This window comes from Muscardinus avellanarius, assembly GCF_963383645.1.
Source record: "Muscardinus avellanarius genome assembly, chromosome: 2".
Classification (NCBI taxonomy): domain Eukaryota; kingdom Metazoa; phylum Chordata; class Mammalia; order Rodentia; family Gliridae; genus Muscardinus; species Muscardinus avellanarius.
Genome location: NC_137787.1, coordinates 25,694,107 through 25,709,499, shown reverse-complemented (window position 1 = coordinate 25,709,499; position 15,393 = coordinate 25,694,107). Strand labels below are relative to the sequence as shown.

General features: G+C 39.1%; 1 protein-coding gene across 5 annotated transcripts in view; it reads right to left on the bottom strand.

Moving 5' to 3' along the window:
• The window catches only part of IKZF2 (IKAROS family zinc finger 2), a gene marked incomplete at both ends in the record, with an annotated part of 171,859 nt that extends 170,602 nt beyond the window's left edge, over positions 1-1,257 (bottom strand). For 2 of the 5 annotated variants that reach the window (XM_080690016.1, XM_080690017.1), the window contains 2 exons: positions 255-359; positions 1,215-1,248. In XM_080690016.1, coding sequence (XP_080546142.1) covers positions 255-359; positions 1,215-1,248 — 139 coding nt within the window. Of the gene's footprint in view, positions 1-254; positions 363-1,214 lie in introns of all 5 variants that reach the window. The other 3 variants (XM_080690018.1, XM_080690019.1, XM_080690015.1) reach the window with 3 other exon arrangements.
• Between the last annotated feature and the right edge of the window lie 14,136 nt (positions 1,258-15,393).

Sequence of the window (15,393 nt, the reverse complement as noted above, 5' to 3'; positions counted from 1 at the left end):
AGCATATCCTAACATTTCTTACCTGATACAGGTAAGTACCAGCTCCCAAATGCCACCTTAGGATAGTTCAGACTAGTAAGCAGGCTCATGTTTTATGACACTAGAATGAACAGGAATAAATCTGTGTTGTTCTTTCTTTAGCAAAATCTATAGCAGGAGTAACACCACAATGTAAGCGGACCCCACAGATCTAACCAATTCGAATCTGTCACTACAGAAACAGAAGGAAAAAAAATCATAAAATGAAGACTTACTGCTTGTCATGTGACTTGGCGAGGCATGCTGTCCATTGGGTGTGCTTGAGGTGAGATCAATTGCCATATTGGAGTGCTCCCTTTCAGGTGAAAGCTCATTGTCACCTGCTTTCACAAAATACATTCTTTTGGTCTTTGTCCATTGTCACATACAGTTACTAACTTTACTTCATACACACAGTGCAAGCACACACTTGAATTTCTAACTAAGACATCTTTTTTTCCTCTAAAAGAAACTATAAGAAAATATCTTTTAGAAATATACAGTAAATGAATGAAGTGTAAGCCACAGCCAGCCAGCCCATAATTTAAAAAGAATTAACAAAACCTTATCATCACAGAACTCTTGCAATATCAAAAAAGGGGAAATGAATTAGTTGATTTCTAAAATACAAAATTTTCGTTGAAAAAATAAGCTTTGTTTTAACATTGAATTTACTTGTTAAACATAAAGTAGTTATAAGAAGCGTTTTCCACAGTGCTGGCTATTAGAAAGTTAGATGTTTTTAAAAAAAAAAAGCTTGCTACAAAATGTCAACTTAAGGAAGCTAATTCTTTCATGTTACATGTTAGAGAAAAATATACAGAGTAGTAAATATTAGCAAACACTATAGAAAATATATATAAATATATATACATATATATAATATATATAAAAAACCTCACCTATTCTAAACTAACCTCACCTATTCTAAACTTAAAGTAAATGGGAGGAAAATCAAGTAGGAAAGTGCTGATCTGCTAAGCAATCACTGATTTAAATATTATCCTTAATTTAGTAAATAGTAAGTAGACTTCTATATTTCCTACTTCTCTCTCTTCTACGCTACTTTCTCAAATTGTGAACCGAAAATAACAGCACAGAATTTCTAATAAAATCTGACAACTCAGGAATTAAAATACAGGTAATACAAAGGTAACTTTATTACCAGTAGCAAATTAATGAAAATGAATACTTACACGTTATATAGCCATCAATAGCCTCTGTTTCCATAGTCAAAGTGCAGTGCTGCAAAAGAAGAGCAGACCCTTAACACAATGATTCCTTTCGGGATCTGCCATTAAATTCTTAACTTATTTGAACGTCCAAGGAGTTAGTCCACGTTCCTGCTGCAACCTGTGCCCAAGAAACATACTACAGTGTACTGTATGTGCTCATTTGCAAGCCTCTGAACTCTTTCTGCAAATGATCTGATTCCCGTGGGAGATAGGACAGGAAAGATAAGTGTGCTGGGAGATGGGCTGTAGCAAAAATAAATAAATAAATAATAAAGGAAGGGGCATGACTCTCTTAACCAAAATCTACTTGTTTTAACGACAAATAAATAAATAAATTAAATAGAGAACGCACACCTCAAGTGTGTCAGCCTTAACTGGGATTGAAGTCTTTTGCCATTCATTACTTCTCACAATCACACAACAGTTTGAGGACTTCCCCAGTATACAGATAGCTCTATTCACAATTGTTGCAACTTGGTTCATCATGTACTAATGGGGAGGGGGAGGACAAACAAACAGAAGAAAACAAAACAAAACAAAAACTTAGAGCCCAACTGTGTCTGGAGGACTTTTGCTGCCGTTTGTCAACTCTGACTTGTATTGACATTTTAGCCAAGTTCTGGCTAAGCACCTGTTCAATGGAACCTTAATTTCCTGCCAGCCCATGGTTGGATATAAATGCCAAGCCCACTTAACACATTCTGATTTTGAAAATTTCAGAAACTTTTGGCTGTGCGGGACGGAACCGCCACTTGGTCCAACTTTGAGGAATTATTTTCATGCACCAATGACACAAAACAGAACTTAACTCACAGAAACAAAAGTAAATTGTATGAGAGGACACCCCCTAGCTTTGATTCACATAATGAAGAGATCGATAATCTAACTGTATTCTTTGAAGGAAAAAGTGTAAGAATTGACAAGTCCTGAAAAGATTTTTTTTTTACTTATTTTTTTTTTCTTTTGGCCCTGGTCCTTTTTCCCTTTAGTTTCAAAACTCTCACTGCACCAGCAGCTAAATTATTCACAATGAGCCATTTCTGTATTGATCGCCAAGTATATTTAGCCCTGGCTCCTGGAATTTCTCCATTACTTACTGGAAAACAGGCAGCTTCACTTCTTGTCTCCAAAACCACTTCCCTTCTCCCTCCCCTCCCCTTCTTCACCACCACCCTCCCTACCCCCCACCAAAAAAACTTTTCTCTTTCTTTATGGAATAATCAGATCAAATTCCCAACTCAGTCACTACTACAGAGTACTTAAATTTCAACCTGCTGTACTGTTATCAAATTCTTACAAATTATGATTACATAAGGCTTTAAAGAAAGGGATCTCTAAGTTTAAAAGGGGAGCAGTTTCTTCGGATATTTTACAAATGAGTTTATCTCTTTAAAAAATGTACACATTTAACATACACATATTGAAGAGAAAGAAACGTCAGGGAGAAGCGAAAGAAGTCTGCCCCATCAGTGAAATGGTTATTCACCCTGAGAGAAGGAAAGAAAGAAAAAAAAAAGAAAAAGGAGAAAGAGAAACGAAATGTACATACAAAAGAAATTGTCCTTTGATTAAAAAAGATTCATCACCATTTCCAGCTCTGTCGGGAGATCTCAGCTTCTTCTAACCCCTCAAAGAGGAGGCGACAATGTCGGGCTGAAGATGAACGGGGAGTGAGAGAGAAGTTTTTTGTGTCTCCCCTTCTCTCTTTCCCTCCCCGGCCCCCTCCAAGCCAAGCCCCCTGCAGAGTTCAAGGCGAGGAGGAAGGAAAAGCACTTTACAGGTGGGTCATTCCAAGCCCAAATCCAGCAAACAGATCGGCTGATAAACAAAACCAAGAAATGAGAGAGAAGGAACACCCCCCTCCTCCTCCTCCTTCCACCCCTCCCCCTCGTCCCTTTGGGATAGTCTAGTAGGAAAAGTCACTCGGGAATGGCACCACGTACTTTCAGGAAAGAGGAAAAAAAGAGAGAGGGAAAGAGGGAGGGAGAGAGAGAGAGAGGTCAGTCAGTGCTACAGCAATGCGATTAACAAGGAGAGAAAAAACTTGATCCACCGGTTCCTTAAGAATCGACCAAAAGCTAAGGCAAGAAAACTGAAAGAAAAAAAGGGGAGGGGGTGGCGGGGAGGGACAGTCAGGCAGAACCCAGCAAAGAACCTAGGCCAACTTCACAGGACTGCTTTTGGCCTGTGGCAAAAAAAAAAAAAAAGAAGAAGAAAGAAAGAAAGAAAGAAAGAAAGAAAGGGGAAAAAATCAAATCTTAATTCCATCTCTTTCGCCCATACTAGAAGCTGTCAAAGTGATTTAACTGCCGCCTTCTTACATGTGGCATACCAGGTTTTTGTTTTTTTGCTTTTTGTTTTCTCAGCCCCAGCAGGATCTTGGATATTACCTTCTATCTGGACAGCTGCAATTTATTCCAGGCTATCCAATCTCTCTTCTTGAAATTCAAGTTAAAACAAAGCAAAACAAGTCCAAATCCATGACAGCTATAGAGATGAGAACTGATTAATCGATTAACATCCCAGAAACAGATTACAAGGAGGGGAAGATAAATTAAAGCGGAGGATATCATCTTCAGCCCGATTCCCTGGGCGTCCTTTACAGAAATCATTACCCTAATCAGAACCACAATCCATCCCTCCCAGAGAGAGAGAAAAAAAAAAAAAAACACCCCTCTTATTATTATTATTACTGGTTAACAGCAACAAGTCATTTGATCACAGTGAACAACGAGATGGTACATAATCACACTTAACTTTGAAAGCGCTCCCCCCTTTGCAAATCACACACAAATCCATCTATCATCTATGAATCCGAAGACAAATAAAACAAGAGCTGTTCTTCCCCACGCAAAAGCCAAGCGGAGATTTACCTCAGCCGTGCATGCAGTAAAATAATCCCATCACCCTTTTGTTTGTGTTTACTGTTAGTGTGTCCTCTCTCTTTCTTTCTTTCCTGTGCCTAACGTGTGTTTGTGCACTGCAGTTGTTGGTGGAAACTAAGGCAGTGGATCTGTAGCTAAGGGTAATCCTGTTTTTACTTCCTCCATCTTCAGCGAGGAGCAGGGTTAGCCCGGGACAGCTGGTCAAACCCCGAGAAACCGATCCGGCGGAGCCCGAGCTCATCTCCCCGCCGCCGCCGGCCGGGCGCGCGCAGACGCCCGCGGGCGGGGGGCGGGGTCGCGGGGCCCGTGCGTGCGTGCGTGCGTGCGCGTGCGCGAGCGAGCGTGTGTGCGGGGCCCGGGCGGCGCGGCCAGAGTGTGCGTGTCCCCGCCCGCGCGCGCGCTCGTGTGTGGTGTGTGTGTGTGTGTGTGTGTGTGTGTGTGTGTGTCCCTGCTCGCCAGAGTGTGCGTGTCCGCGCGTGCGTGCGTGCGTGCGTGCGTGCGTGTGTGTGTGTGTGTGTGTGTGTGTGTGTGTGTGTGTGTGTGTGTGAGACCCTGCTCGCCGGCGGGTGCGCGTGTCGGCGCGCTCGGCCGCTCGGCGCGCTCGGCAATCGATTGCAGGACAAGTGCCGCTGCCCCGGCGGCTCCTCGGCGCCCGCCCGCAACCCCGGCGGGCCAGGTAACCCGCCGCGGGGACCCCGAGCCGGCCCGCCCGCCTCACCTCTCCTGCCGCCCGGGGAGCAGCCGCGCCGCCGCGCCCGGAGGTGCATCTCGGCCGTGTGAAGTTTTCTTTCTAACTGGGGCTGCGGGCGGGAGCGGGAGCGGCATCCCGCGCTGCAGGCCCGGGGGGACCCGCCCGCCCGCCGCGCTAAGTCACAAACCCGCACCTGGTCCGGCAGGACGCGCCGCGCCGCGAGGGGCCCTCGGCAATGGACTGAGACCGGCATTCAGGTCTGCGATGAAGAGCAACTATTCCTCTTTGGAAAGTGCTTTCCCGTGCAAGTTTAAAATTAGAGTGTTTACTTGCTTTTTTTTTTTTTAATTTCTGCTTCTCCCCCCACCCCCCAGGTCATGTGCCACATCCACCGAAGTCAAAAAGCATGGAGGAGGGTCAAAAATAAATAAATAAAGTTGTGATCCTTGAAGTCCTAGACATGTCATCCATCACACCCTCTTTATTTTGAAGGACTTGGAGGAATTGTCATGAGATCAGAAAATAAATAAAGATGGATAATCTTTCTACAAATAGTAGCATTTCGTATCGCTCTTGACCACATTTGCAGAAAGAGGGAATGGAGACTTGTATAATTAAAGGGAAAAGGAAAATGAAAGGAGCTGAAAATACTGAACTGTGTAGTCTGGGTGGGTTAAGTTTGAAAACACATAAAATTATCAGGATTGCCAGACAGCATTTCTGAGAAGCCCTATCGCAGATTGCGAAGAAAATCAATGCTGAAAGGGTAGGAGCAGGCACAGTACTCCTCCTACTCCTTTCAAGAATCCCAGAAATAGTGGCTGAGGTTTTTCTTCCTTCTGAGGAAAGAGAAATGACACATTGAAAATAAAAATCAACAACTATGTCTTAAGCACCACTGTGTATGTCTGGGTAATTCTGCAAAATGTCTTTTCTTTAGAGCTTAGTGTGAGGAAAGAATTCATTGAGAGTGGAACACAAGAAACAATAGAGATCTGATAACTTGCACAATATTATATTTAAGAGTTGTAATGAAGTGCTTTTTAAAAGTTTATTAGTTGTGCCAATAGGCTTTTTTTAATTATGGAGAAAAGTGGCATACAGCAAACAAGTCAGTTTTCATTGGAGAGAAATTATTTATTTGGGCTCAGCCTTGCAACAACTTTCTATTGATTTTAAGAAAAGCTGCTGGTCATGTGAGATATATATTGGTAAAGCAAATTTATCTGCCAGGCATATAAATAAAGTTGATTTTCCTAAAAAGTTATACTTGGGACAAAGTAAACCAAGCACACCAGTCATTCCAGTCAGCCAAATAGCAAAGACTTTAATCTTAAATTACCTCAGAAAATTGGAATGTTGTTCATAATATGTAAATGGCCAGTATATGAAGGGTAATGTAACTTCCCAAAGTTGCCAGAAACCCCTCTTGGAAACTCAGCTTAAGTGTTTTAAGTATCTGGAGCATTATAGTGGTCCTTTAGAAAAGATGAATTAAATAATTCAAAATTAAGATGGAATATCTTGGTAGTTTAAGCAATTGAATTTTGGGGGAGAAGAGAAACATTGTGAAATCTTAAGGATTCGTCCTCAAGTTCCCCAAAGCTTCCATAGTTGATTTAGTTCTTGCCCCTGGCTGATTAGAGCGTAATTTAGCTCCCTTGAAGCCTGTCCTGTTAATGAATTGCCTTCATTGGCGCCCTGGTCACCAGAGGCACACTTTCTCCCTCTAGTGGTTGAGCCTTCAGATAGTTTGTTTGGTCACCCTGTCTCCCCAAGGGTGAGTTTTGAGTGGGCAAAGGGTGAAGGATCTCAGATTTTAGAGTGGCAAAGTCTCATGTGTACCGTGAATTGCACTACTTTGGCACACATTTCCTTCTTTTTAACATTCCGTGTTCCTTTCTCATTTCCAGATCATGGTGTATTCAACTCATCCAGAGAAGTCAAGATTACGTTTACATGCTGAGATTGGGAGTTCTCTTCATGCCTTTGGAGCTGTAGCCCTGCCTGGCACTAAAACTCACAATGAAACCCATTCATGAGAAGGAACCCTTGTATAAACTGTAGTGATTCATTTTCTTCAACCCTCCCACCCAGCAGTATTTTGGTAGTGATTGGAGGAGGCATTTATGAGTGTCCTTTGCTGTATTGCACTGTACACATTTTCTTAAGTATGTGTATTAGTTCCATCGTGCATGTCACCAGAGAAGTAGGGTATCATATTCCTTGATCCCTGTATCCAGTTTGCAGAATTAAATTTTCACTTTGGGAAGTGAGTGACAAGATTAGAGAGAAAACACGTCCCACCTCTACTGTTTTTCACATAGTTTGTTATTTCTCATCCTTTCTGTGCCAACTTATAGAAACTACTTCTCAGCACCAAATTCTATCTTAGCACTTTGTATGTTTCCTTTGTAACACAATTTACAAATATTTTATTCATGTGTTGAGTTTTAGTACAAAAATCTCTCTCTCCCACTAGGATGTGATCTTTTTAAAGGACAAGGATTTTGTCTGTCCTATTAATAATTGTCGTATCAGAACTAGGGTAGCATAGTGTAGCCCAGTGTGGTTATGTACTCTTATAATCCCAGTACTTGGAAGGCTGAGACAGTAGGATCACAGGTTCTAGTCCAGCCTCAGCAACCTACAGAGATCCTCAGTAATTTAGTGAGACATTGTTTCAAAACTAAAAAGAACTAGCATAGAATTTAGCAAAAGATAGCACTCAATAAACACTGAATGAATGAATAGCGATGAAATCCATACCCACCTTCTAATATTAAGCTATTTTTAAGGGACAGAAATATCAAAGATGCACTGTGGTTACATAAAAAATTTGATCACATCTTGGCTCCTAAGTCATGTTACATATACCTTAACAAGTCAGCTCTAGCTCATGGTCCATCTGAAGGATATGAACTTCTTGGTAGGTATTATAAAATAAATTTTACAAGAAGTAATTGAAAAGTGTCTATAATTGTATGTAAATGCAACTTTGATTGAAATACACTTATGTGATTCCTTTGTTTCATCAACAAGGTATTTCATCTCACTACTTGACAATTCAAGAACCGGGGTGACAAGGAATGTAACATTTAATTTTATAATCACTAAATACAATTGGCAAAAGAAAAATTTTACAAGGGAATATCACTAAAAGGTACATTATAGGTTTTTGTTTTATTTTCTTTGGATGGTTTGCATTATATGTTTTAGATTTAAAAGCAATTCCCTTTAAAGGAATTTTTAAAAATTTCATTTTTGTTTTCTCAAGGAATTAGCTCCATGTTTTTAAGTTTTGGTTTTGTTTTTAGCAAGAGGGGAACAATTTAGAAAATTACAGTTCTGTCCTAATGTCAAAGAATAATTTTTTAGAGACTATATTTTAATTTTTTAACTTAGATATCATTATGGTGCTAGACAGAATATAATCACACAGAATAGATGTCCCAAAATACCTTGAGTCCCTAGAAAAGTTAAGATTAAGAAACATACATAGTCACAGTGTTTTATTTATTTTTTGGTGGTACTGGGGTTCCTGGAAACCCTTCTACCTCCGGGCTACACTCCCAGACCTATTTTTATATTTTTATTTGGAAACAGGGTCTCTTAAGCCAGTGCGGCTGGCTTTGAACCTGCGTGATCCTCCTGTCTCTGCCTCCCAAGCACGGGGATTACAAGTGTGCGCCACCACGCCCAGCTAGGCACAGTGTTTTAAAACTAATAATTTATTTTATTTCTGTCAGGTTATAATTGTCCTTGTCTTTGAAGTGGTATTATCTTTTTAAGCACTATTTAGAACAACAGTCTCACTTTCTCTTGTTGACCTAGATTGGCACTGAAGAAGCAAGGAAGTCCAAAATTGAGCCATAGTTTCAAAGAAAACACTCTAAGATCCCAGATCCATTTTATAATTGAGCATATCAATACTTCCCAACTTTACTTCTTTGAGTTCATTGATAAGTCTGGTGTTTGGCTGGCTGTCATGGGATTCCTACATGGTAAAATTTATCCCATCTACCTTGAACAATAGTTTCTGTTAACAGTTCTTAAGAATGTTAATTTGCAATTAGAGATAAGGCCCTTGGAAAAAATAACCATGGCCCAAGAAAAGGTAACATTATGGCTTAATACTTAAATAAGAGCCGGGCTTGGTGGCTCACACTTGTAATCCTAGCGCTTGGGAGGCTGAGACAGGAGGATCGCACCGGTTTGAAGCCAGCCTCAGCTACTTAATGAGGCTCTCAGCAACTTAGGAGACCTCGTTTCCAAATAAAATATAAAATAGGTCCTGGAGTATAACCCGGAGGTAGAAAATCCCCTGGGTTATATCCCCAGTACCACCCAAAAAATAAATTAATAATATCAGATTTCTCTAAAAAGCATATAATATAGTGTGTGTGTGTGTGTGTGTGTGTGTGTGTGTGTGTGTGTGTGATATATACTAGGGATTGAGCCCCATGGCATTTTACCTCTGATCTATACCCCCAGCCCTATTTTATTTTTATTTGGAAACAGGGTCTCCCTAGGTTGATGAGAGTTTTACTATTTGCTGAGGCTGTTTTTAAACCTGCAATCCTATCTCAGCCTCCCAAGTACTAAGATTACAGGTGTGTACCACCATGCCAGCTTGATCATATTTTGACATAAAGAAGAAAATGCGCTATCAAAACTGAGAATTATAAATTGAGGGAGTTAGACAAAGGGGATGAAGACAAGAGAGGTTTCTGAATAGCAGTGAAAGTTCAGTTTTTTGGAGATATCATTAAAATCCGTCATAGTTTCTTTTAAAATGTAGATGTGGTCAGCATTTGAGGAAATGAGTTCCATTTCTGCAAAAATGGAACTTACAGTTGGGTCAGGTGGTGAAGCTCAAAAATCCTGTCCAGCCATGTGTGGCGGTACACACTTGTAATCCTAGTCCTTGGGAGATTTGGACAGGAGGATCCCAGGTTTGAGTACAGCTTCAGCAATTTAGTGAAACTCACTACAACCTGGCAAGACCGTATTTCCAAATAAAAAATAAAATTTGTCTGGGAATGTAGCTCGAAGGTAGAATGCCTCCAGGTTGAATTCCCAGTACCATTAAAAAACAAAACAAAACAAGAAACCTGTCCAAAAGGTATTGGGAAGAAGAATGGTCTTCTAAGAAACCCTAAAATTTCAACATAGAAATAGAACAGTGATGTTATTGGCATCCCCAATAATGTGTTAATACAAGAAAAGAAAAAGATAACCATGTGAAAGCATAGCTTACAAATAGAGGATAATAAAAAGACATTATCTAGTGAGCAGTAACTTGGATACAAAATAAAATCCACCCCTGTAATCCAGAATATTTTTTACTAGTAAATGCAAGTAATTAAGAAAGTAATTTTGCTAGGGATAAGAAGGAACGCTCAAAATGATCCTTTAACTTGGGAATTAGGAAGAGAAAACAGGATGGACTAGCCTAAAGATCTGTAATCCAACCCAAAGGTTGGATTCTGCTAGCTAGATCCATAGTGTGTGTGTGTGTGGGGGGGGTTTTACTGGGGATTCTCAGAAGCATTCTACCTCTGAGATCCACCCTCAACCCTATTTTATTCTTTATTTTGAAACAGTGACTCACTGAATTGCAGAGGGCTTCATTAAGTAACTGAGGCAGTCTTCAAACCTGCAGTCCTCCTGTCTCAGCCTCCTAAGCACTGGGATTACAAATCTGTGCCACCACGCCTGACTGTATTCATACTTTTAAGAAAACATTTGGTAAGTAGGGCAGTGCCAACAGCAGGAGGAACCAAGTTGCAGGGGGACCTGCTAAGTTGCCAAGGCGGCCCTGGAACCTGTGATCTTTCTGTCTCAGCCTCCCAAGTACTGGGGTTACAAGAATATACCATCACACCCACCTTGATCTTGTCTTTTTAACCCTGTGAAAAGCTCATGGAAGTACATGCTCACTGTGAGGAACTTCAGAATTTTGTAAGACACCATTCTTTCACAGTATGGTAAAATCTAATTACTTGCTTAAACAATCCTACACACTAAAGAAAATAGAGGAATTCATTACCAACAGAAAGCAAATCTAGGGATTCCGGTTTTCCCATTTTTATAATGGCATCCTAGAGAATGTAGAACCCTGTAGGGATAGAACTGGGAGCCATTTGCTGTTTGATAACTGAAAGTATGCACTATGGAAAAGGGATTTGATTAAAGAAATGTCATATACAGGTGGTAAAGTCAAATGTCATCTCTTCCCATTCTCAAGATTTGTGGTTTACAGAAAGGTTAGCTTAATATAGAGGTTAGGGTGGCATTCTGAACTATCAGAAAATATGATAAATGAAGAAAGAGTAACACCATCCCTATCTATTTCCCTAACAGCTATTTTCAAACTTCAAAATGTACATAAAACTTGACATCATGGTGAGGTACTAGACACCTGGGAAAGTCCCACACAGTAGACTAAGTAAATCACTAAAAGTCCAGTAAACTGTTTTCCAGACACTTCTGCATTTGAAAGACTTTTTCTTATGTATACAATTATTGAGAAATCTATATACAAAATCTGTAATATTTTTGATTGATGATATATTGGTTTCAATAAACCTAGAGCATATATATGGTATAAATACATATTAATATCAGCACGTATTTTATGTCAGACACCATGTATTATCTCATTTAATACTGTCATTTTATTTTTTCTTCCATATTTTATTTATAAGTTGAATATATTGAAAATGGTGTACATTTAGATTGTGCTTCATGCCCTCTCTCCCCCATTTCCCTCCCCCCTCCCAATAAAGATTGTCCAGGTTAACCATGTTATATTTATACCATTACACATATTCGTATGTAGCTCCTCCATTGAACAACCTCAGCTTTCTTCCTCTCTTATCCTTCCATTCTAGCTTTGCTGAAATTTCCCCTCCATCATCTGAAGTTAATACTGTCATTTTAACAGGTTATATTTCTATTTCTCACATAAAGTGAAGTTTGGAGACTTAACTATTGTGAGTCCCACCATGTCAGAATTAGACAATGTCAAACACATTTTAAATTGTAGAAAGCCCTATTCATAACCATTATACTATATGGCCTCCTAAAATAGCCAGATACCTTTGTCATTTACACAGACCTGTTGCTGCAGTTTCGTACTGCACTTTGGGTAACATACTTTCCAGAGATATCTCTTGAAAGAAAACTGGGCAACCAGGCTATTTTTAGAAGGCCAATCAACTGTGGAATCAGTGTAAAGCTCTTCCAAACCCTGTGTGTACCTATGTATGAAATGACCTGATGTGTAATACTGTAAACCCAGATATTCATTAATACCTACCTTGACCACTTTTCAATAAGTAAATGCTCTCCACTATTTAGTTAGACCCTGTTTCAAAATTAAAAATAAGATAGGGCTAGAGGTATAGCTCAGAAATAGAATGTCCATAGGTTCAATCCCTGTACCACACACATACACAAAGTTATAATTAATGATGAGAAAAAAGATACAGATAACATAAGTTTAAATTCTAGGTCTTTGCACATTTTGTTTCAAAGGAGATAATTTCTAACTCCTAATTTCTAGGAACATCGATCATCCTCCCTTTTGTAGACTTAATTCATCTATATGTACAGAGAGTGAATGAATGCCTTTTTTAGGTGAACTATAGTTTTAAGTGGTTATGGCATTGTTAAATGATATTTTAAATCTTTCAAAAAGATATGAGTCAATCTGAACATTTTCCTAGTGTCTATTAAGTGAAGCCTGGAAGATTAGGAATTTTGTCTCACATTTAATTTACAAATACAGTGAATACAGGAGTAAAGATATATATGTATTATTTTTTATTGGTATAATGTAGTCATACATCTTAATGAGATAAAAGATGGTGGAGACATACATGCACACCTCACCCAATTAACCCTTACCCAATTCTCACCCCATTCCCTGCCCATCCCTTCTTTCCATGCTTGGCTTAGTGATTAACTCTAATATGTTTGTTTAAGTACATCATGTGCTTTAGAGAGCTTCCCTCTTCCCCCCTCCCATCCCCTCAGGTCACTTTATTTGCTTCTCTATAGAATCTCCTTCATCTGAAGTCCCTCCTGTTACCCATTTCTCCCTAGCTTTTGCATGTTAGGGAACACATTCAATTTCTTTTTTTGTGATTGACTAATCTCACTTATTATAATGTCTTCTAGTTCCATCCATTTCCCTGTAAATGATGTAATTGTGTTCTTCTTTATGGCTAAGTAAAATTCCATTGTGTACATATCCCACAGTTTTGTAATCCATTCATCTGTTGATGGACACCTTGGCTGGTTCCATAGTTTGGCAATGGTGAATTGTGCAGCTATGAACATAGAGATGCATGCATTATTTGATAGTTTGGTTTCCTTTCTTTTGGGTAGATACCCAGAAGTGGTATTGCTGGATCAAATGGTAAGTCGTTCATTATCATTCTTCTGAGGATCCTCCATACTGTTTTCCAAAGTGGTCATACTAATTTGCAATCCCACCAACAATGTTTTAGAGTTACCACATTTCCACATCCTCACCAGCATTTTTTGTTGTTTGTGTTTTGAATAATTGCCATTCTAGTTGGAGTTAGTTGAAATTTCAGGGTAGTTTTGATTTGCATCTCTCTGATTGCCAATGATGTTGAGCTTTTATTCATGCATTTATTGCCACTTGAATTTCTTCCTTCATGAAGTGTCTATTTAATTCACTTGCCCATTTTTGATTGGGTTATTAGTTTTTTTAGTGCTGAGTTTCTTGAGTTCTCTGTATATTCTAGATATTAGTCCTCTATCAGAGAAGTAGCTGGCAAAAATTTCCCATTCTGTTGGCTATCGAGGTTCTTGACAGTTTCCTTTGCTGTACATAAGCTCTTCAGTTTTATGCAATCCCACATATTGATTTGCCTTTTAGTTTCTTGTACCTTTGGGGTATTGTTGAGAAAGTTTTTTTATCTCTGCCTATGTGTTGCAGTGTTGGATCTATGCCCTCTTCAAGGAGCCTCAAGGTCTTTGGTCTAATTTCCAAGTCTTTGATTCATCTTGAATTGACTCTTGTGCAGGGTGAGAAAGTGGGATTTATTTCAATTTTTCTGCTTATGGTTAACCAGTTTTGCCAGTACCATTTGTTGAATAGGCTATCTTTTTTCCAATGTATGTTTTTTACCCCTTTGTCAAAATTCAATTGGCTGTAAGTGTGTGTATTTGTTTCTGAGTCTTCTATTCTGCTCCATTGGTCTATGTATCTGTTTTGTGCCAATACCATGCTGCTTTTATTACAATGACTCTGTAGTATAGTTTAAAGTCAGGTGTTGTGATTCTTCCTGCATGGTTTTTGTTGCTGATAACTACTTTGGCTATTCTGGGCTTTTCTTTGTTGTTCCAAATGAATTTAAGGACTGATTTCTCTATGTCTGTGAGGAATGATCTTGTTAATTTAATGGGAATTTCATTGAATCTGTAGATCACTTTTGAAAGTATGGCCATTTTGATGATATTTATTCTGCCATGGAAGATCTTTCCATCTTCTTCTTTATTAATTAGGCTGTTCAATCCTAGTTTACACAGGCATGGAAGTCACGTAGTTGTTTTCTTGTATCAGCTTTTTTTCCCCCCTAAACACAACAGGAAATAATGGTATTTATTTATTTATTTATTTGGTGGTACTGGAGTTCCTGGAAACCCTTGTACCTCTGGGATACACTCCCAGACCTATTTTTTATATTTTTATTGGGTCTCCTAAGCCAGCATGGCTGGCTTCGAACCTGCGAGATCCTCCTGTCTCTGCCTCCCAAGCACGGGGATTACAAGTGTGCACCACCACGCCCAGTGGAAATAATGGCATTTTTTTATTACAAAAACATTTTTGAAAGAAGTTTATCAGTGGCTTCTGGGGAGCTTTGCTTCAGGACATTTTGAATGACCTGTTATGATCCAGAAGTGTTTCCAAAACATCAGGAAGTAACCAAGAAATAAAGTGACCCTAATATCTGATGTGTTCATAATAAACTCATTTTAAATGTTTAATTTCCTAACGTTATGTTAGTGAATAAATACTTGACATTAGACTGGTTGAATATATAAACAGAAATCATATTTCTTCACAATATAATATAGATGAAAGAGTGGATACCCTCCTTACAAGTCTTTAGAAAATTTGCTTTGAAAGGCCATTCCTGTTGTAGAACTGGACAAGTTAGGATGTAAGGCCTGTTGCCATTACACAGCCTATTATACATAAAACCTCTTGATCAAATCTAAACCCAGCATTAATAACTTTCTGATATCTTCATTTTTCATGGGTTTCTTCTCTAAAGAGAGAACATACTTGACAATTATATTTTACTTTATAAATAAATGATGATGTTTCTGGGTTTTTTTTATAGTCCTAAAAACAGTACACTTAAGTTTACACTGTAAGTTTCTGTTATCTCCCAAGACCAGACAGACCTTGAATCTTGGAGTCCAGTAAGCAAATGTCATGCTGAAGTGTTCCTAGAGAACATCATTGGCTCATCCTTTTGCCTGTTTTAGAACCTCAATGGTCATTCAGCCTTAATTA